Genomic DNA, 22,662 nt, shown 5'->3' with positions numbered 1-22,662 from the left:
CAGGGTCCACAGTAGGATCCTCACTTGGAGTTCCCAGGACCACTGATCCCAACTTCACCACTGCAGGTCAGAGTATCTTCAAGATAGCAGTGGGAAATGATTTAGGGGCTAAGCTTGGTATTGACCATGAGATGTGAGCTGTGTGCCAAATCACATGCCCCCTTGCCATGGGGTACAGGGTTAACCCTGTGCTCCTGGTGACTAAGAAGTGTTAAGTGACTGGCATGGGACTTGAGAGCCAGATCATGACCTTAAGCTGTTGCAGCAGTCACTCATGTCAGGGAGGCCTTCCTAGAGGTGTTGGTGCCCGATCTGAAGGCTGGTCCTGGGAAACTGTGTGGTTAGCTGAGGGGCCTGGGTGCAGAGTCACTGAGTAAGGTTCCATCAGGCTTGTGCACAGCTGATGTGTGGATTCTGGGTGAGCAAAGCATCCACTCTCAGGGCCAGCATCATGTCTCTGTAGCCTTAAGGGATGAGGAGAAGTTGTCTGGTACCTGGCCTTGCCCTATGCCAGCTCTTAGCTATTTGGGCAGCAGTGTGGTCCTGCTTTTAAGCAGGAATCTTGCCTTCCCCTCCTTGTCATCTTGGACAACATTATTGTGTCCCCCTCATACACTCCCTTATCTCACTCCTGCTAAAGGATCTCAAATATGCACCCTGATAAGGCAGCGCAGCCCTGCTTCCCAGCCCCTTCCCAATGCCGGCCTCTACTTTCCCCAGAGTAATTAAGATAAATGCAGCCGATAATGTGCGCCGTATTCTTAAGCGTACCCTCTGGGCCACATCTCAGATATAATTTTACCTGCAGAGGTTTATCTGAGCACTCGGGTAACAGTTTGTAAGAAAAGCGGCAGCGTTTGAAGAAACAGGAAAGGGGAATCGCTGAAAGAAACATCAAGGCACTGCACCTGCAGCCCCTCCCCTGGACACTGGGCAGTCAGGCAGCTGAGAGAAAAGGAATGCTCCACCCCCTCCAGGGATGCTGGGGCCAGCTGGGGATCTGGGACCTGGATCTCTCCTCTAGTTCAAAAGGGTCCTGGCCTGCTGAAACCCACACCAACACAACAGCACCCAGAGGCTTTGCCAGGAGCCCAGGCAGGGGAGAACCATCCTCATGCTGCCTATGGTCCTTGCACCAGGTCAGGGACCCAGGGGCTGGTGCTCTAGCCTTAGGTTAGATGATGGCAGAATATGGGTACAAAGACCAAGAACAGAGTAAATTGAGTTTTGCCACAGGCTGAACAAATGGAGACAGGGCTGTTCAAGAACCTGGGACCATGGATTGGAGAGATGGCTCAGAGGTGGAAAGGATGAGAATCGGGTGCTGGGACAGGGACTTCAGGCTTGTTGGGTGTAAGAAAGGCAAGGAAGGACACATGCTGCCTGCTGCATTTAAGGACACATGCTGCCTGATTTTTATATCACTGCTTGGCAGTATTCCCACTGTGTCTTCTTGGGCAAATCACAGACCTCTCTGAGCCCTCTATAGCTGTTTGCTTCCTATTTTTACAGTAATCTAGAAGCCCTGAATCAGCCACACCTCATGCCTGCCTGGCACAGCATCTGGTGCAGGTATAGACTAGTGAAGGAGGATGGATGGATGGATGGTAGGTGAATGGATAGGTGGATGGGTGGATGGATGATGGATGGATGGATGATGGATGGATGGATGGTGGATGAATGATAGGTGATGGATATTGGATGGGTAAATAGAGTTCTGCATGGCCCCCAGCAAGCCTCCACCTCTTCCAGCCTCTGTTGCTCTTCTCAGAAAAAGGCCTCATCCAAGCCCCTTAAGTCTGCAGCTGTGAGGAAGCATGTGTCCTCTTGGGCATGTACCACCAAGAGCCACCAGTTGGCACTTCAGCAACAGCAGTCTGAGATAGGTTCTTAGGGCCTGATCATCTCAAGAGTCAGGAGTGTAGGTGCCGCTGGTGTCCCACAAGTTTGCAACCCAATGTTTCTGGTGGTCACAGTCTCATTAGAGGTTCCGCTGAGGGTAGACCCATTACCTAGGTGTCTGCTCACATGGCAGGCCTCAGCTCCTTGCCATGTTTTCTTTCCAGATGTTCACTCTGTCACTCCCCGGGTGTGCAGTCAGAGAGCTGGGGTATGGCCTGCGCAGGAGACCCCACTCACTGCCACCAGGATTTGTCCCTTAGCAAGTCACTGTGTTTAGGCTGCAGGGATGAGGTCAAATGATACATGATTATTATGTCTTTTTTTTTTTAACATGTATGCATTTAGTTTGTTTGTTTGGGGAAGACCACATGCCACAGTACACATGTAAAGGTCAGAGGACAACCTTTGTAGGAGTTAGTTCTCTCCTTCTACCATGTGGGCTCCAGAAATCATACATGAGCTATCAGGTGTGGTGGCAACACCCTTACTTGATCAGCCATCTTGGCAGTTTCTGTCTATATTTAAAACTACACAGGCAGCATCTCTCCAAATTGGGAGTCCTGCAAGCTGCCCCGTCAGGTCACCTTCACCATGTGCAGAGGCCCAGCATCTCTGAGGAATCTAGACCTGACGGCAGCCATGTTGGGGTGCTTAAGAGCAGACTAATTAGCTCTTTAGGTGGAGTGCCCTGGAATAAGTAAGTGTGTACCAAGGCTCCCATGCAATGAGAGCAAGCGAGGAGCAGAATGCCAAGCAGAGGCATGCTCAAGAGCAGAGCACACTGTGGGAATGCTGATCTCGAGGCCTGCACTTTGGGGCTGACAGGTGGTTTGAAACTGTGGCACTGGGCAGGCTAGAAGCCTGGGGTCTGACAACTTCTGGGGTAGCTAAAGTGCAGCTGTGGCAAACTGTCTTGCACCATCCATGCCACCAGTGGCTGTCATTTACTCTCTCTGCTTTGAGACTTGTTGAAGAGAAGCAGTAAGCTCCTTAGGACTTTCCTCTCATGCAAAAGCAACCAAGGACCCTCCCAGAGAGACAGATCACCCCAAATTCTAACATACTGTCCTCTCTCTTTGCAGCCAAGAAAGTCCTGTTCCTCAGGCAGTTGGTCAGAAACCCAGTGAGGGGCTCCAGATCCCCAGGTATGTGATGCCTACAGCCAGACCGCAATTGGGGGGCTACTACCACTGACTGGAGGAGGTGCCTTGCCCCTGAGGCTCCCTCCACCCAACATACTGCTCCTGTCCCCTGCTCAGACAGTAATTGAGAATGCCAGTTGCCTAGCCTTCTCCTGAGCCAAGCCATCTGACAGGCGATGTGAAACCATAGCTCAGAGCTGGGTAGATGGTAGCATCACCCTGGGACCTAGCAGACCACCAGCTCTGACAGCCCCTGGAGGTTGTAGTGGCTGGGGCACCACTGTGGTAGACTGGCATGCACCATTCACCCAGCATTGGAGCTCAGTTCTGCCCTAGGGAGCCTTCCTGAAGCCAAGAGATTCACTAGGAGCCCCATCTCCTCCTCAGCCCTCAGTGAGGGCTCCTGTTCTTACGTAGTAATGTCACCCATCAGGTAGGGCCTTCATGGGGGACCCTGGATGTTTATGTCCCCTGCCACCTAGTCCCTGGGAGCTTCTGGACCCAATGTGATATGGCTAAGTTCTGCAAAAGACTGGGAGGTGCCCCTTTGGGGGACCCACTCCCTTCACCAGCAGAGAGACCTTGGGAAGGTTGTGTGGGTTTCTCACCTATAATCAGAGATGACAGAAGCAATTTTGAGTGCCTAAGCCCTGTGAGAACAAAGGGGTCACATTCAACATTGGGGCAATGGAATTAACACCATCACCCCCATTGCATAATCAGTCAACAAACAAGTCTTTCCCAAGGACCCAGTTGCTCATCGCAGTGAGAACCAGAGAAGGGAAGGAGGCTCTCCTCCAGGTGTGTATATAGGCTGGAGAGGAACCTAGATGTGGCAGATGAAGTCTCACATTGCCCCATCCCCCCTTCTCACCCCAACCAAGTCTACCCTGCTCTCTAGTCTTCTGTATTTGCTTCCCAGCACACATGATATGCTGCCCACTGCTGGTGGGCACTGGAATGTCATCTACCCTGAAGATTATGGACAGGCTTGCCCTAAATTAATGGGGCTTTTCATACCCAGCAGGTAGCTATTGGGACTCCTCTGCAGAGAGAAGTAGTCTTCTCTGACATTCAGACCCCTCCCCTTTCCCACTTCCTCCCTCCACTTTTCTGTTTGTCAGGGATCCTGCTGTCTAAGCCAGTCACCTTCTTTTCTGAGACAAGGGCTTCTGTGATACCCACACAAGTGATTGCTGCTTCTGGCCTAGACACAGTCTCCTTAGGAGACTTCAAAGGCCAGCATGAACTCCTTGCCCCAACCCCCAAGATCCAGTCATGATAAATCTGCAACTCATGTGTGTCCTTTCCTTGCAGGCTCCACGCAGGACCATGAGTATAGGCTTCCCTGAGCCCCACCAGGGGGTGAGGATGGCCACCCAGCCCATTACCGGGGCTCCTCCTCCGACCACTGCATCCTCCTAGCACCCGGGACGGTGGGGCCATGCCAGGAGAGCGGCCCCCAACTCTTCCCAGAGACTTGCAGTCCTGCCATGTTGCCAGCAGCCTAGGGGGCCCCTCTCAGCACCCTCTCAAGGACCACAGCTCTGCCAGCAGGACCACCCAGTGCATGAGAGATGAAGGCAACAAGGCGCAGGCCCAAGGTTCCCCTGAAGCCCAGCTGAGTCAGTCCAAAGAGGTGAAGCCAGAGGACTTGGTACTGAGAACTCAGGCCCCAGCGGGACAGAACTGTATACAAGCTTACTCATGGCTGGCCAGCAGGATGGAGAGCAATCACCCACAGCTGCATAACCTAAGCACTTCAAGAATTAGATGCATCCTGGATGAGCCACCTAAGGACCTACAACATGAAGCCCCCCAAGTGTCAGAGACCAAGGCTCCTCGGCTCCCAAAGACCAGAGCCCGCCGCAGGTCCAGCATCCCAAGGGCTGAGGCCCTGCCCTCCCCAGAAGAGAATGGCTCCCAAAGGTGCTTTCAGGAGGCCCCTTCCAGCTTTACCTCCACCAACTGTACCTCATCAAGTGTCACTCCTGGGTCCTTGCCCCAGAGGGCCCCCCAGAGCAGTGGCACCAGCCCCCATAGGCCTGCTTCTGGCCCTAACGTCCAGGCCATTGGGACCAACCCCTGGCCTCCTGCTGCTGAAAACAGCTTCCCAGGTGCTAATTTTGGGGTCCCCTCTGCAGAGCCCAAGCCCTTCCCTGAAGGCAATAGGCCTAGCAGCCCCCAGGGGGTCTCTGTTCCCTACCCCTTCCCTGTAGAAACGACCCAACATGAGCAAGCAGCTGGGACAGTGTTGTACACCTTCCACCAGCCCCTGGTAGCATGGTCTGAGGAGGCCCTGGGTACAAGCTCTGCCTACCCATCCCTGCCCTGCAACCCAGGCCAGTCTAGGGGAGCCAACACTCCCACTGACCTTGGCACTGCCCTCTCCCCGCCTGGTGCTGCTCACTTGGTCCCAAGCCCCTTCCATGACACTTTGCACAAGAGCCTGACCAAAGGCCTTCCTGAAGGCCCCCCTCCTATTCATGATGGACTGGGGAGCCCCAGGGGACCCCCAAATCCTCCACCCCAGAGGCACTTTCCAGGGCAGGGGTATGGAGCTAATGGGGTGGGTACCAGCCCAGTGCCTCTGGACACAGAGCTGCCCACCCCTGGGCCACCACCCACCCATCTGCCCCAGTTGTGGGATTCCTCAGCACCTTCTTACCCCAGGTCCACCCTGGGCCCTGCAGTTGCTGACAGCACTGCCTTCTTCAAAGGCCAGCAGCTCTGCCTTCCACAGAGTCCCCCCCTGCCCTGGTCTCCAGTGCTTACAGCCCCTGGGCCAAGTTCCCACCAAATGGGGGTACTGAGCCAACTGGCGTTCCCCGGGGGGTCTTCTGAGTGGCAGGGGGACAGCCAGGGAGCCCTGAATGCTTTAAATACAATCTCCAGGCCTGGGGAAACACCTTCAGCTCTCAGGAGCAGCCCAGGCCAGCCAAGCAGTTCCCCACGGCTGCTAGCCTATGGTGGGCTGAAGGACCCTGGGGCCCCGTCCCTGTTCTTTGGGGGAACCCAACCTCAGATGTCCCCCCAAGGGGTCCTCAGCCTGCCCCCACCCAGGCTGATGGGAGCCTCTCCCAGTGAGTCCCCTCTTCCCTCACCTGCAACCAACACAGCCAGCAGCAGTACCTGTTCATCCCTGTCGCCACCATCCAGCAGCCCAGCCAACCCCAGCTCTGAGGATAGCCAGCAACCTGGACCCCTCAGGTCCTCAGCCTTCTTCCTGCCCTCTACCCATTCCCAGGAGACCAGCAACCCCTTCCCTTCCCCTGAGCCCACACACACCCTCCCCACATGCTACCAGTCAGAGTCGACCAAAGCCTTCCCTCTCCCCACAGAGGGGCCAGGAGCTGAGGATGCCTTCAAGAGCCTGGAGGGAGTCCCATTCCCCCACAAGAGCCCCTCTGTGGGCAGAGACAGGTTGCAGGGCTTTGCTCCAGAGCCACCAGCATATTCCGCCCAGCACTTCTCCCTGAGCAGCGCCAGCCTGGACCAGCTAGATGTACTGCTCACCTGCAGACAGTGTGATCGCAACTATAGCAGCCTAACAGCCTTCCTGGAACACAGGCCATTCTGCAGCCTGCTGCTAGCCAAGACCAAGGATGGCTCCCTGCAGGCCCCAGGGCTCCCTGCACCCACCACCTGCTCAAAGGCACCCACTGATGCACACTCAGGCTTGCTTGAACAAAACCAGCCTGCCCCCTTCCTGCTAACCAGGGATGACCAGGGGGACAGCAAAGATGAATCCCTGAGAACAAGCTTCCTGCCTGCCAGCCTGCCTGTTACCCCCTTCCCACTCCCCACCTCAGATCTTGACATGGAAGATGATGCCAAGCTGGACAGGCTCATCACAGAGGCGCTCAATGGCATGGAGTACCAGTCAGACAACCCTGAACTCGACAGCAGCTTCATTGATGTCTTTGCTGATGAGGAGCCTTCAGGCTCCAGGGGGCCTGGGGCTGGGCATTCCCTCAACACGCAGGTGGACACAACCCCCAAGAATGGTACCCAGCCCCAGCTCCCATCCAGAGTTGTCATGCCAGAACCCCAAGCTCGCTGCACTGGAGACAGGGGTTGCCCAACCCGAAACAGGCCCAAAACCCGCTCGCTGGGCTTGGCATGTGCAGAAGCAGATACAACCACCCTGGTCAGGCAGCAGAGGAGAGGGAAGCAATTCAAGTTGTTTCGGAAAGAGCCAGGTGTGACCAAGGGCACTAACAACCCTGCCAGAGCCATCTGTCTAAGGCCAAGGAAGAAGGGTCACAGTGCTGAGCGTCCCGGGCCCCAGGACCGTAGAAGTCGGGCTCGCAAGGGCCATGCTCATGCAGACCACAGCATCCCCAGAGCCACCTCTAAAGAAACCAGGAGCTCCAAGCACCTGCAACTGCCCTCTGGGAGGGACTCCCGAAAAAGGAGGGGGCGAGGGGGCTCCTGGAGCAAGGAACTCATCCACAAGATAGTACAGCAGAAAAACAGGTGCCACAGGCGGCAGGCACCACGTGCCCAGGTCTCCTGTGTTTCTCTGTTACCTGCAAGACCACCTAGCACCCAGAAGAGGAAGCTCAAGGGGCAAGGCTGTGCCTCTGAATCTGAGGAGGAGGGTGGTGTGCAACAGCGGGATTCGGGGACTCATAGCCAAGAATGTTCCCGCCACAGCCGCCAGCGGTGGCGCCAAGGCAAGAAGAGAAAGAAAGAAGATTTGGCCCAGGACCCAAGAAAGGCCATGAAGCAGGAGAGTGGTGAAAACAAGGGCTTCCTGACTACAAAGAGGACACACAGCCTGTTGCAGAGCTTGGATGCTAGAGAAGTTCCTGTGGGCAGAAGCTCTGAGCATACTGATCACCCCACAGTAGCCCCAAAACATCCTCCACAGGTCCTCACCACCACCAAGACACAAGAGGAAGCAGCCCCGGGCTTTCCCCAGGAGGTCAAGAAGCCTGAAATTGCTGCTGAGTTACACTCTGATATCACAGACCTCAAAGAGATGTCTGGTTCTCCAGCTAGCTGTGATGGGGAAAGGCCCAGACCCGCTGCTCCAGTGCCAACACAGGCTGGCAACCCCAGGCCACCAGGAAGCCACCCTGAAACACTATCAGGAAAAAGCATGCCAGCAACAAATGCAGGTTGTCTTCTGGGTACTTCTGGGTGCATGAAGCTCCCCAGTTTGCATACCGGAGAAGACTCCTCTGCTCCCCAGCCTGGAGGGTGCTTGGCACCCATTGATAAGGTGGCAGATGCTTTCTACACTGAATCCGGAATCCCAGTTTTCAAGGACTCTGGTTCTGGTTGTGACCCTGATCACTGTGACAGACACTCTATAGGATGTCCAGCTGCCAAAAGAGGGCCCCTGCCTAACAGTGAATTGTTCCTTGTATCCAAGGACCTAGCTAACTGCTTCCCTGAAGATTCGTGCTCCAAGCCTTTAGCTGACACACTGCCAGCCAGCAGCTGCCACCTTGGCCAGGACAGTATGGAAAATCTTGAGTCAACACCACCAAAGAATCCACCCTACCCAGTTGAAACAGACCCAGGAAAGGTGCATTCACCACTGACCTTAGAGTCCACATCCCTGTTTGCAGGACTGCCTGAGGATGCATTTGACCCACCATTGTATGAGAGCTTATCTGAAAACAAGGTCACCCATGTGCCACTGGTGTGTACTGACCCTCTCCCTAAGAAACCTCTGACAGATCCCCTGTATCCACCATTCTTGCTGCTTGAGGAAGCTTCTCCTGTGCTGCCTGGCCCCTTTCCTGGACTCTCCAAGGGAAAAACACCCAGCAAGAAGTGTCCCTTTGAAGAGACAGTACCTCCCAGCCCTCCTCCTGTGCCTGAAAAGGGAAGTGACTGTAGTGTTTCCCTTATGAGCAATCTGTGCGAGGATGAACTGGAGATCAAAAGATTGGTAACTGAATTAGAAAGCCAACTGCAAGGGAAAGGGAGTACACAGGGGGCCTTGGAAGAGCCTGAGGAAGCTACAAATGAAGGCAGGATGGACTCAAGCCCAAGGCAGGCCTCCCTGCTGCCCACACCTCAGGCCACCTCAGCCCACAGAGACATCCTCTCAGCAGCCAACCTTACAGGTCTTGAAGGATCAAGCTCACAGCAGGAAGGGGCCCTCAGGAACCCCCAGAAACAAAGGTCCTTCCTAGCCTCCCGCCACACAGGCAAAGCAGCACCTCCCCCAGATACCCAGGAAGATCTTGGTCCTGGACCTCCTCTCAGTCCTGCAGGTTTCAGCCTCAGTTTTGGACAGTTATCAGTGGCCAACATCTCCAACACAGACTGCCAGGCCTCCATAAGTGACCATTTGCCTGACTCCAACAAGCAACGGGCACCCTTGCAACAAGCTGAGAATTCAGCCAAGTACAGCCCAAGCCCTGAGCTTTTGTTTTCTAAAAATAATGAAGCTTCTGTGGCACAGGAGGACAGTCCATTGCTGCTTCCTGATAAACTTACAAGAGGGCATTCTCCAGACCCCTATGAGGCCCAGGAGCCCTGCCCAAGTTCCTCTGCACTAGAAGGGTTCAACAGCCCCAGTGCCTATCTGGCCCTAGAGACCAACTTGATGCTTAAGGGTGATGAGAGTGTCACCTCCCCTCCAAGTGTTAGTCCCAGCCATGACTCTAAGGGACACCTTAAGGGCCAAGCAGGAAGTCCCATAGGAACTATGCTTACTACCCCTGTTACAAAGGACCCTGGCTTTAAGGGAGAATCTGTCCCTGCAGGATCCTCTCCACTATCCATCTTCCAGAGTGGTGGCAAGGCTTGGTCCCATCCCATGCCAGATCCTTCCTGGATGACTGGTGGCCCCCAGGAACCAGCCTGCGGCTCCTTTCCTCTGCTCCAGGTTCTGGATGCTAGAGCCAGGAGTGAAGAAAATACCCAGGGCCTTCAGCCTGGGGACCCTTCGGAGGCCAGTGTGAATGGGGGCTCCTCGGGGGCTGTAAAGATGTCAGCTCTAACTACAGACATCCGAGAGCAGCTGAGGTCCAAGGCAGATGGACATCTGGGCACACCAGGTCAATCCAAAAAGACCAAGGGCCGAGGTCATGCTAACAGACTTCAGCCAAATAACTGGAGGAGCCTAAGGAATCCAGACACACTCACCAAGGTCAGAACACATTTGGAAGGTAGGACAGCCAGGAGCAGAGGGGCACGACAGGGGAACAGAGCAGTCAGGGGCTTTAGGAAGCAAGCACTGCCCTCCACAAGCCCCGCCCACTCTGGTGGCATATCCACCATTTCCACCCAGAGGGAGGAGCCTTCAGAGAGAAGTCCAGAGGAGGCAGCCAGCCCACAGCTGCTGTTTAGCCAGGAGAGCCCAGCTCCCTCCAGCAGGGGCCTGGCCACTTGTGCCCTCTCAGCCACCTCCCCAGCCACACCTACTCCCAATGACTTTGAGCCCCTACCCCAGGAAGACTCTGGGGCCAGAGTCAAACCTACTGGGCCACCAGCACCTTCCTTCTACAGAGACCTACCCATTCCCTACCATCAGCCAGCCTATGCTGTCTTGGCACCTCTGGGAAAAGCCAGTCATGGCCAAGCTACCAAAGATGCTGGGTCCCTAACAACCCCTACATCACTGATAACAGGCCACTGTGGCTCTGAAGAGACTTTATCCCACCACTCACTCCTGGGGACCAGCAATCCCAAAGACTCCCCCTCAGGCCCACTCAGCCCCACCAGTTTCTCTGTAATACTTGACAGGGACAGTCCCAAAGGCATCACAGTAAGAACATTAGAAGAATCTGGAAAAGAGGAGTTGAGGACATCTCCTGCCCATGCCTCTGCTCCTCCCCCAGGGGCTCCCAGTTCCCCCAAAATAACCATCAAAGCTGGCCTTCTGACCGATATCCCCACCAAAGATGACCTAGATTCGGATGAGAGACTTGAGGTGCCAGATCCCCACTGCATGGAAATCCCACCCATCAGCAGCCCAGAAAGGACATACTGCAAGGACCCTTCCTTAGGGCCCCAGAGCAGCACACCCTGCCCTGGCCACAAAGAAAGCCACAGCATTATAGCTGTGCCCACAGACTTCGCCACTCTGGGGACTATGGAACCAGACTCTCAGGTCTGCCAAGACGAGGCAGCAACCAGTATCAAGGAACAGGACAACCCAGAAACACCTGGGACAAGACACTGTGATGTGACAAAGGTTCCCAGAGCCAATGCGCAAGGCATGCCCACAGGGCTCCGCTTGGCTCTAGCAGCCTCTCTGAGCTGCACAGCCACTGACTTCAGGTCTGAGTCTCCTCAACACCGTGTCAATATCTCTCATCATCCTCCCAAGAAGGACCCCTTCAGTCCCCAAGAGTCTAAACGGAGGCCCCGAGGCTTGAAAAAGAAACCAGCGCCGACAGAGAAGACCCCAGCTGAGCCACCCATGACCTGCGAACTCTGCTCAGCCTCTTTCCTCTCCAGAGCAGGCCTAAGCCGGCACAAAGCCAGGAAGCACCGGCCACACAGGGAGGCTAGCTCCCAGCTGAGCCCCATGATCCTGCCAGCTTGCCAGCCTCCAGATTCCATGAACCAAGCGTGCCAGCCCCCTGGGAAGAAAAGCTGCAAAATGCTCGGGAAAGGGAGACCAAGTCACTCACCCTTGGGCCCTGGCCACTCTTCTGGGCCACCTCCTGATATGTTGAAGGTGACCAGTGAGAAATCTGAGGGACTCAGGACACAAGACACTCCTCATAACCAGCAACCACACACCCCAGGCCTAATAGAGCAGAGGAAGGGTGCAAAGGTTCCAGCCTCAAAGCCAAGAAGACCGGATGGGTGGCAAGCAGAACAGCTCCATCCCAACCAGGGAGAAATGGGAAGCCAGAGACAAGATGGAGAGCCTGCTGATTCTCCCAGCCACTCAAAGAGGAAGTCAAACAGGAAAGGGGGGAAACTGAGAGTGAGGAGGGAAAAGCATGGTCCTGAAGACACTTTCTGTGTGACTTCAGACAGAGACTTCTCAGATCCATCAGCCACATATGACAACCATCTCATCCCCCTGAGCCTCTCGCCTGAGGGAGACTACAGAGCCTCTCTCAGGCCACCAGCTCTATCCCCCACAGTAGGGCCCAGAGCTCTGGAGGATGCTGCAGACATGAGCACAGGGGCTCTGTGTACAGAAGAGATGCCAGCACAGAAGGGCCCCCAAGAATGGCAAGTCTGCCAAGGGATGATAGAGAGAGAATGTACAGAGGAACAGAAGTCATCCTGGGTACAGTGGTTCTGGGGACCAGGAGAGGCCAAGGCATTGGACATTAGTGGAGAATCATCACAGGCTGTTGAGAGCCAGCCTGCAGAGGACAGCAGAGGAGCCAAAGGTGGGTCAGATGGAGGCACTGGGGAGGGGACACCTGATTTACCTGATAGCAAACACAGTCTTGAAGTGGACAGCACCATCAGCAGCTGCTCCCAGAGTCCTATCAATGACCCAGAAACCCAGAGTGGAGTTCTGGGGCCCAAGGTCACCAGTCCTGAAGCCTCCAGCCCGGGTCCAAGGGAACCTCTAGACTTATTCGATGATGACGCATCCTTCTCACAGCTCTTTCCCCTGGACGGCCGCATCACTCAGAAGAAGAACCTACGTGTCTATGGGAAGCGCTGCAAAAAGCCAAAGCGCTCACCGCCAAAGGAGCCCCACGCCGAGGTGGTAGACAATGCCGCTCTCTTCTCCACACGCTTGCCCACAGATCTCAGTGACTCAGGCTCTCTGTGCCTGTCCCGTGAGGATGAGGACCTATGGGATGATGAAGCCCTGAGTTTGCCTGAGTCCCTCCTACTAGATGGGCTCCTGAGCAGTAAGATACCTGGCCTTGACCCCTGGACCCCCAGCTTCAGCCTATGGGCCCCAGAACCCAACAGGGAGGCCAGCTATATGGAGGAGCCCTCCTGCTTTACTGAAAACCAGGATGAGTGGTCAGAAGCTATTCCCCAGCTGCACATGGTCCCAGCAGCCTGGCGAGACATGGAGCTGTGTAGCCCTGCCTGTGAAACATCCTCTTCCCTTGGAGACATGAGCCCAGAGCCCCCTAACCTGGAAAGAGAACATGATGTTAGGCTTTCTGGGAATGGCAGCCTGCCTCCACTTTACATTAAAGACTTTGAGGTACTCAGCACCCAGCTAGAAATACAAGACCTGTGCTTTCTAGGACCCTGTGAAGACTTTGCTGACCTCCCCAACCCAGGCATCTTAGACTTCCAGGCCACAGCAAATTCACAGGGGCCTCCAAACAAAAGAACTGAAGAAGCTGCCAGGGCCAGAGGAGCCAAAGGCAGACACCGGCCAGTAAAGGGCAGGAGGGCCTCCTACAAGTGCAGGGTGTGTTTCCAGCGCTTCCACAGCCTGAGTGAGCTGGATCTACACAAGCTGGCACACAGCCCCTCACCACCCCCTACTTGCTACATGTGTGTGGAGCGCAGGTTCAGCTCCCGGGAGCTTCTTCGGGAGCACCTGTGGGAGAAGCATGTGCAGGGCAAAGCAGGACCATGGGCCTGTGGCATGTGCCTGAAGGAGGTGGCCGATGTCTGGATGTATAACCAGCACCTGCGGGAGCATGCAGCCAGATTTGCCAGAAATGGACAGGCACGGAGAGGCCTGGGAGACCTGCCGGGGTGCTTGGAAGGGAAGAGCACTCTCACACACTTCCTGAACAACATTGTGGAGCAAGCATCCAAACCCCAGAGGACTGGGCACCCAACTGGCAAGGCCAGCAGGGAGGCATTGGAGCAGGAAGGAGATGCAGGGGAGAAAATCCCAAGAAGGGTGAAGCAAAAGGTGCCCACTGGGGTCACTTCCAGCCAAGATGGTGCTTTGCTATCACTCAGTCCGTCAGCGGAAGCAGGCAGTCCATCCATTCTGACCAGCAGCTCTGCCATCTGCTCTGGATCTGCCAAGACGCCCCCAACTCCATCCCCAGACTCTTGGTCCCACAGTGAGTTCCCCCTCCAAGCGGTCCCAGTGCATGAGGACTGCAAGGACCCCTCCCGTGACTGCCACCACTGTGGAAAGCAGTTCCCCAAGCCTTTCAAGCTGCAGCGCCACCTGGCGGTGCACAGCCCACAGCGTGTCTACCTGTGTCCCCAGTGCCCACAGGTGTACCCTGAGCACTGGGAGCTGAGAGTACATCTGGGCCTGACCCATGGGGTGAAAGAGGAGAGGGAACTACCACATATGCCGCTCTATGCCTGTGAGCTCTGTGCCAATGTCATGCATGTCATCAGGAGGTCCTTTGTGTGCAGCTCCTGCAACTACACCTTTGCCAAGAAGGAGCAGTTTGACAGACACATGGACAAGCACCTGAGGAGCGGCCAGCAGCCCTTCATGCTCCGAAGTGTTAGGCGGCCAGTGGTTCCTGAGAAGAAGACCCAGGTCCCCGAAGACATGCTACCCAGCAAGTGGCATGGGGTGATGGTGCCCAGCACTGACAGAATCCCATCCACAAGCAGCCCTTCTCCAAGTGAGGGCTGTCTCCCTGTACTACCCCTGATGTGTTCAGAGACAGCTCCTGACTCCATCCTGGACCAGCCCAGTTCTCAAGAGAGGCCTGTGGACCAGACAGAGCACTCACTCAAGGGGAACAACCCACCATTGACTGGCCAGGACCTTCCACCTCCATCTCTGTCTCCTTTCTTGGCAGCCTCAGCTGAAGGTACAGGTGGTTGCAAGCTGGACAGAGGCTTGGGGAAACCAGAAAATGAGATTTCCTTAGGCAGTCTTGAACCATGTAAGTGGCAAACTCCCCCAGGAGAAAAGAAGTCCCTTCACCTGTTCTCAGGAAAACATAGGAGCCTGGGCATCCGAGGCAAATGTGCCCCTGGCTGTTTCCCAGGAGACCCCTCCCAGCTCCAGAAGGAGAGGCTAGTGACCATACACCACGTGACACCTGAGGGGAAAATAGAGGTTCCCTCCCAGAAAGGAAGTGCCACCAAACCAGGGGCCTGCTCGAGTTCTTCCAAGCACAGACCAGCGCACCCCAGCAAAGTGCTAAAGCTACCAGTACCAAGAAAACCTATAGGGATGGGGACCCCAGCATCTGGAGAGCTGGGCCAGAGTCCTAAGGACAGGGTAAAACCCAGCACTTCTAAAGCTAAACTGAGACCCAGCTCTCAGGGCAGTGGAGATCTACAGCCTGGTACTCAGACAGGGGGTGGCAGCCAGCCCCAGCCAACCAGTGGACAGCTCCAAAGTGAGATGGCCTCCACCCCCACTGAGCCCAGCTGTCCTAGCTGGGAGAGCTCCACCCCTGACCAACCCCCACCTCAAGCCCATACCAAGGGAAGCGCCAGAGGGGCCAGAGAAGCTGAACATCAGGGTGTCCAAGTGCATTCAAGTCCCAAGGAGAGAAGAGAAAACAATGAAAAAAAGAGGAAGGGTCAGGCCCTGGGACTGGCCAGGCATGGAAGCATGGAAAGCATGGGGAGAGTCCCCTCAGCCCCTGAGAAGTCATCCAGGGCCCCTCGAAAGCAAGCAACTCCCAGCCGAGTTCCCCCTGTCAAGTCCAGATCCAGTAGCCAGAGCGGCAGGATAAGGCCACAGCCATCAGCACAGAAGAAAGGGGACCTGGGCCACGCTTCTGAAAAGGGCTCCTTCCCCCAGGCAAGACCCCTGTCCAGGCCATATAAAAGGGTCAGAGCAGTCTATGGTGTTGAACACATGGAGCCGCGAGACCACCGGACTGCAGAGGCCCAGAGCGATCTCCTCAGCCAGCTGTTTGGGCAGAAGCTGACCAGCTTCAAAATCCCTCTGAAGAAAGACAATTCCCAGTAACCCACAAGAGAGGGTGCCTGGGGGCCCAGCTGATGGGCTCCCGTCTGGCCTTCAGAGTTCGAGGCAGCTTGGTTTGAGACCACTCTTCTGTTCCTCTGCACCTGGCTTCCCACAGATTGTGTAACAGATTAGAGGGCTGGTGTGCTCCTGGAAGCAGGGCTTTGCGCTGGAAGACTGAGGTTTAGGAAAGGACCAGCCTCAACCCCCCCGAGGTCGTGCACCTGCTTTCTTGATACCAAGTGCTTGAAGAAAGCGGCTCACATCCCATCACTGCCACCACGCCCTGTTAGCCAGGTGCCTCATGCTGTAAAACTCATCTTTAAAGGTTTGCACAGGGTCCCCCATCTCCTAGCAGGTCAGCACATTAAGGCAGTCAGCCAGACAGTGGCAGTTGCCTTGTTTTGCTGCGGTTGCTAAGATTCCAAATTGACCTTAGAAGTCACATGGGAGGGGACCATGCTCTTTACTTGGGCCATTTCTGAGCCAGCTGGTCCTTGAGAGCATGACAGGACAATCCCTCTGACCACAAAGTCATGCTGGCCTCCAACTGCACTGCTGATGTTTCCAGCACCTTGACCCCAGGGACTGGGTTCCTGTAGGGAATGCAGAGAAAGCCCCACCTTGGCCAGTGCCCAATGGATCCCTCAGCCCTATGGCTCCTTCCTAGTGCCTTCCTCCCTCATGGGGCTCTGTCTCTAGGTCCCAGAAAACCTGATCCAAAGGTTCTGGTGCTATTCCCATGCTGTAATGTGAATACAGGCTCCCTGGTCTTAATTGAACCACAAGATAATTAGGATGGGGAGACCTAGCCAGGGAGGCTACAGCCCAGGCCTTGAACCTCACAGGCCTCCCCAGTTGAGTTCCAGTCCCAGAGTTCCAGCAGTGAAGGGACCCTCAAGGCTGGGCTGTGGGTGTGGTTTGTGCACTGGCATGAGCCTGCCGTCTACACACCTGCCAATATAGCGTTGTGTATCAAAATGGGCAGGAGGAGATGCTTCCCATTTCTCCTAGGGAGTCTTAGAGACTCCTGGCTTGTTTTGTTGTGTAGCTTTTAGTTTGGGTGCAATGTGAGTGTCAAAAGGTTTTATTTTGACATTTTAAACAAGACCAAATCAGGCCCAAATTGCCTCCTTAGAAGGTGCTGGGGTCTTTCAGAATGCCTCTTTCAAATGGATAAAGATGTGGTCAGGGAGTCCCTGAGGTCATACTGTAAAAGTCACAGTTAACTCGTCTTTTCAAATGTATTCCCACTATTTTCGCAGAAATCTCTTGGCTCTGTGTCATCTTTCCTAGTGCCTGCTCCTCACTGGGGCCCACATGTGGCTCAAAAAGCATTTGCTTTGATGGTCATTTCTCAGGGCTAGTGCATGCTATGAACCAAGCCAATGTTGGGGACACTTACGGCAGGACCCAATAGGGACTGAAGGGGAGCAGGAATCCTCTAAGGTGGACTTAGGGAAACAGAGAAGCGGATAAGGTGGTACAAACAGGACCAGGGAGGGGCCGGAAGGGATCTGACCAGAGTCCTCGCTTGTAGTGTTTGGGCCATCGATGCTCAGGGAAGTGGCTTGTTTGGTTTGGGTCTTAGAAAAGGTTTGAAGGGCTCCAAAGTGGAGACCGATTGGACCAACAAGATGCCCTGTCCTGCCCTGTCCTTCATCTCAGCAGGGTTCAGGTCGCCCCCTAGTTAGCAGCAGCTCCATCACCTAGGGCCAGGGTTGAGTGACTGGTCAGATGTCACAGACTGGTGGAACTCTTGCCTTCTCACACACCCCCAAGAGCTGACTTTAAAGGCAGTTTCTTGGAGACATATAGTTTGTGCTCAAAGCTTGACATATGACAGAGAGGCACAGAGGGCATAACCCTAGTCTGACCACCAGGTGGCAGTATCCACCTAACCAGGGAGCCTGACTTGCCACTGGAGCATAAAGGCAGCCCTCCGGAACCTAGTGGGCCTCAAAATGCTGTGGACAGAGCTAGGGATTTTCAGCTGCATATGCATCCAGCAGGCAGGTACCCTGTCTGTACCAATGGGAACACACTGCACACATGGCCCCACACATGAGTGTTCACACATGTACAGAAATTCTCTGAAAGCACACCTGCTCAGCCTCTAGGATGCGACCAGGTGCCCACTGGCTGCCTAGCAAATACCGATATATGTATTTGGGATGCATCAGGCAGTCAGGGGCCTGGCTTGGAGCCCTGGGTAGGATTCCCTGAAGAATACATTGAGATAAGAGCCAGGAAACAGTGAGTTACCCAGAAGGGGGACTGCAGAGGGTCCCAGCCCTGGGAATTATCAGGGCCACTATCACACAAAACTTTCCCTTGTTCTCAGGCAGGGCCACTTCACCCCTGAGGCTTTGAGGCCCCTCCTGGCTGCCATAACATCACCCCCACCCCCCAGGAGCTGCTGCAAGGGGAGGTATAAGTCTATCTCAGCCTGCCTAGGGAGGAGGGGAGGAGAGATGACCACGCCCAGGATCTGACGGAGGACAGGCAACAGGTAGAAACTTTGAGTTTCAGCTGGGGACCAGACAGCAAGAGGTTCAAGAGAGCCACTAGCAGCATGGACAGCCACACTTGGCATTTCTATGAGTTGAGCCCATTATCTCTGGGAAACTGAGGCTGGAGGTTCATGGAGATGTCAGCTGCCATGTCCATCATGGCTCCAGGGAAGGACCTGCCTGGGGCAGTAAAGAAATGAAGAAAAGGCAGATACAGAAAGACAGACAAAAAGAACTGGGTTTGGATGGCCTGGATTTTCCGATGGAGAAACTGCAGCACCCTAGAAGCTCAGCGTGTTTATTATATAGAGGTGGACAGGGAGGCAGGGTTGCCGCACACAGCTGAACAAAGGGGTGGGGTTTATTGCACACAGCTGAATGGAGGAGGCGGGTTTAGATAGTCTCAGGAGGAGCAGTCTCTGTAGGTATAAGGGAGCAGTCTTCAGGCTGTGAACATTCATGGGGAGAAAGCTATGGTGGCCATTTTCTGCTCACACTGTCAACATCCACACATGGAGAAGAGAAGGCTCTGCCATTCCCCTCAGGTCTTGAGGCTAGGGTCCTTGACATGGTTGTGCCAACAACACACATTCACTCAGGACCTCGCACACGCAGGCCTTCCTCTGCTTTCCCACAGGTTCTTTGAATACTGCCTTTGCTTGGCTTGCTGTGACACCTTGCAGAATCTTTGCTCCTGTAGGAAGAATTGAAAGGACAGGACTGGGCCAGCAAGATGGCCCTGTGGGTAAAGGCCTGTGTTCAATCCCCAGAACCCACATATAGGTGGAAGGAGAGAGCTGACTCTGGTGCTCTCCACACACACATGCACTGTCACACAACAGTAAGAAGAGAGGGAGGGAGGGAGGGAGGGAGGGAGGGAGGACAGGATCAGGAAAGGCCCCCTTTAGAGGAACAGAAGAAGCTGCCCAGGTATGGGAGGGTGCAGTATAATGCTACATGCCCGTGGCTGGGTTCCTTGTGGTATCCCCATGAGATATTGAGGCTTGTAGACTCCAGAGGCTGCAAGAAACCCACACTTGTCCATTTGGGCCAGGAAGACCCAGTTGCAGCCACAGATTCCTCCAATTTCCAGCAGCTGAGGTGAGTGAATCAGGGCCTGCCCCAGGCCACAGTCCCCAATACCCTGGGGGTGGGCATCATAGTCAGGCAGACACAATGAGACCTGTACTGTTGCCCTCCCAGTGTGCAAGGGAACCCAAGGTCACAGGCCACTTTCACGTAGAGCACTGTGCCTCCCAAGCTATTGGCATGGCCTTGAGTGTAGAAGCTCAAGGCCCCTGGCCTCCAGTCCTATGAAGGCAGAGGGGAGAGGCAGAAGTAGTCTACCTTGGCCCAGGGTTTGGCTGGGAATGGATAAACAGCTTCTCGGTCTCCATTGTCCAAGAGCCCCAGTGCTGTTTCTGGGGCCCCAGGAAGAGAGCATATGGGTTTGCCACGGTGATGAGAATGGCAAGATTTGGCTGTTTCCTCCAGCCCTAAATGGATATCATGCTCAACACACATCCTGCCACCCTGGCCCTCAGCAGCTTTCTCCTCAGCCCCAACTCCAGATGGGGAGAGCTGGCTGGCACAGAACATCTGGAGTTCATGACCAAGTCCTGGGCTTAAATGGGCTCTGTAAGATCTCCTGAGGGGCTGTGGCTGGGAGGAAATGGAGTTTGTGAGGCTCTGGGCTTGCCCCTATGACAAGCACTCACTGAAAAGAGAAAGCAGACAAGAGCGCTGGGGTGCTCCTCAGAGTAACGTACAGTAGCTTCCACAGTCCCCAGCAAGCCAGAATGGGGCCCCTCCCATGATGTAGAATGAGACATAAGACAAAGGCCACTGATGCTCCTCTATGGAGTGGGGGTGGGGGTGGTGAGTGGCACACAGCAGCTGCAGGCCAAGTGCAGTTTTGTGATCCAGCCATGTGATGATGCTCTTCTTGTTCCAACCCTATTGAGCCCCATGAGGGTGACTGTGGGTCTAACTTTGCTCTTAAGGTCCTATTCCAAATGGATTTTCCACTGCTTCTCTAGGACAGCTGTGACTGCTGGCAGACCCCTCCTTCCCCTCTACCTGAGCACAGCTGAGGGTTGGAAGAGTCCCTGAGGACACAGGACCTCTGTCCATGTCTGCAGCCACCCCAAGAATCTTTGGCTCTCATTTTCACTGAGAGCCAAGGACTGCTCAAAGGACCTCATGGCCATATCATGGACACACACTCCAGTGTGACGGCATCTCTCTGAGGGGTATTTTCTGGTCCCTGGTGATAGGTCATTGTCTGATCTTCCAACCTAGCATATCAGGGTTCTTCATTGCCTTAGTTCTGCTAAAGGGCACTGGCAGAAACACAGCCTTCCTTGGACATCTTGTATAAGCATATATAGAGCCACTGCACATGAACATCCAACCTGGTTATAGCTGGCTATGACTTAGTTCCTTGGCACCTTGTGCTCCACAGGTCCCCATGCTTAGGGTATGGCTGATGACCCTGCATGTCCAGACAGACCTCTTTACAGTCTTCATCTGCAGCTGGTCCACAGCTGGTGCTGAGTGCCTCCACTCCATACATGACTGCTACCCTTAGCCATCATCCCAGTAGTCAATACAAGGATTCAGCATGGGTGTGAGCTCTGGGTGCTGACTGAGCAGGTCCTGCTTCTGCCTCCCCTGGCCTCACTCCTGTAGCTGCAGTCATATGAGGCGGCTGAAAGCCAAAGCAGGCTTCCTAGTGACATCCGCCTCAGGCCAGTCCATGGCCTGGGGCTTTGAAAAGCCTGCACAGTCATCATCCTTGCCAACTTCCCATTGGCTGAAGCAGGTCTTGTGGGCAGAATGTGAGTGCCATTAGGAGGGCTGGTAGGTGTGTCCTGCTCAGCCTACACCTGGCCTCCCCAGGTATCCAGCTCCTCCCTTACCTCCTATCTTTATTCTGGTCATTTTATCACCAGCTCCCCTAGCCACAGTTATACTGTGGGAAGCCTGTGAGTCAGCTTTGCATTACTACACCAAAATACCTGAGGCAACCATGCAGTTTAAAAAAAAAGAAAGGCTCCAGTTCACTCATAGCTCCAGAGAGTCGGGGCAAGCACCTGTATCCACCCATTTCTGGAGAGTAATGAGTAGGGGGACACCCATGGCCAGAGATCATAAGAGAAACAAAACTCACGTGTTGATTAGGAGCAGAGAGAGACCAAGAGGGGACAGGGACTTGAGTGTAGGCCTCTACTGAACCACAATTTGTAAGGTCTCAGCACCCCCAAACATTGCCACATAAGAAAAATTCCAATATAGGCATTGGTAGGAGACTGAGCATTCCAGCACCCCCACAGAACCCCAGACACAGTGTCCCCCTTCTTGGCTTTCCAGAAGGACACACATCTCCCCCAATGCATTCTATAGCTACCCATTGCATTTAGCCTTCAAGAGCTCTCAGGGAAGTAGACATCTGACCTTCCAGTACTGTCCACCTCCGTCATCATGTTACAGTCTTTCCTTCCCACGTGGTCCAAACCACCAATTATCTCTGTCTATTGTCCCCCTCTTTCTCTAACCTGCACCCCTATGGTAGGGATGTCAGTGGTTCACTGCTTAATCCCAGGGCCTCAGCCTGACCCATTATCCCCGTGGAGAGAAAGAAGGAGGAGGGATGGAAGTGAGAGGGGAAGGAGGGATGAAGCTGAAGCGGTAAATATGCAGGAGGAAGCAGGCCCCGCCAGTGGCATGTTCTCCTGACCTCCAGCTCAGACGTAGATGATGTCCAGGGAAGGCTCTAGTTCTGCCCACACCCCTGCCTGAAGGGGGAATACAAGTCACATGTCACATGAGGAGTAACATGAAGGGTGGGTCTTGGCTTATGCTCACAATATCCAATGACAGCATCTAGGCACAAGCCTGTGGTCCCTTGGTGTCAGAGGGTATGGCTTGTTAGAGACCTCAGCTGTATACATGACCCTGGAGGAGGTGATATGGCTTGTGCAGGTGACCCAAACCAGCTTTTTATCCCTCTGCTGTCTTCTGACCTCTATCGAGACTATGAACAGAGACAAGGAGTGCCTGAGCCCTCTCCCCAGAGCTAGTCAAAGTCAGGGAAAACAGACCGACATCCCACACTACCTAGACAGACTACCGGATCAGGGAGCCAGCACCACTAGATTTGCCTCCTTCAGTGGCCTCCCAGTTCCTAACTTAATTTATTTTGACATCCTGGCTGCCATTTGACCTCCTTAGGGAATCACATGGTGTTTAAAACTCATTATCCTCCATTGAAACAGGAAGTTAATTAAACCCTTCACAGAGCTGGCGCTGACAAATGTCAGGATGGGCCCTTGGC

General features: G+C 54.6%; 1 protein-coding gene across 1 annotated transcript; it reads left to right on the top strand.

Moving 5' to 3' along the window:
- The first annotated feature begins 4,366 nt into the window (after positions 1-4,366).
- On the top strand, positions 4,367-17,081 carry Znf469 (zinc finger protein 469). The gene has a single exon (XM_051201377.1). The coding sequence runs from the start codon at positions 4,489-4,491 to the stop codon at positions 15,814-15,816; it is 11,328 nt and encodes a 3,775-aa protein (XP_051057334.1). The 5' UTR covers positions 4,367-4,488; the 3' UTR covers positions 15,817-17,081.
- Positions 17,082-22,662: the final 5,581 nt, after the last annotated feature.

Source organism: Phodopus roborovskii, unplaced genomic scaffold, assembly GCF_943737965.1.
Source record: "Phodopus roborovskii unplaced genomic scaffold, PHOROB, whole genome shotgun sequence".
NCBI lineage: Eukaryota > Metazoa > Chordata > Mammalia > Rodentia > Cricetidae > Phodopus > Phodopus roborovskii.
Note: the sequence above shows the minus strand (reverse complement) of the source record. Positions and strands in the feature narration are given on the sequence as shown.

Coding starts and splice junctions, on each gene's coding strand:
- Znf469 (XM_051201377.1), top strand. CDS start 4,489: ATGCCAGGAGAGCGGCCCCCAACTCTTCCCAGAGACTTGCAGTCCTGC.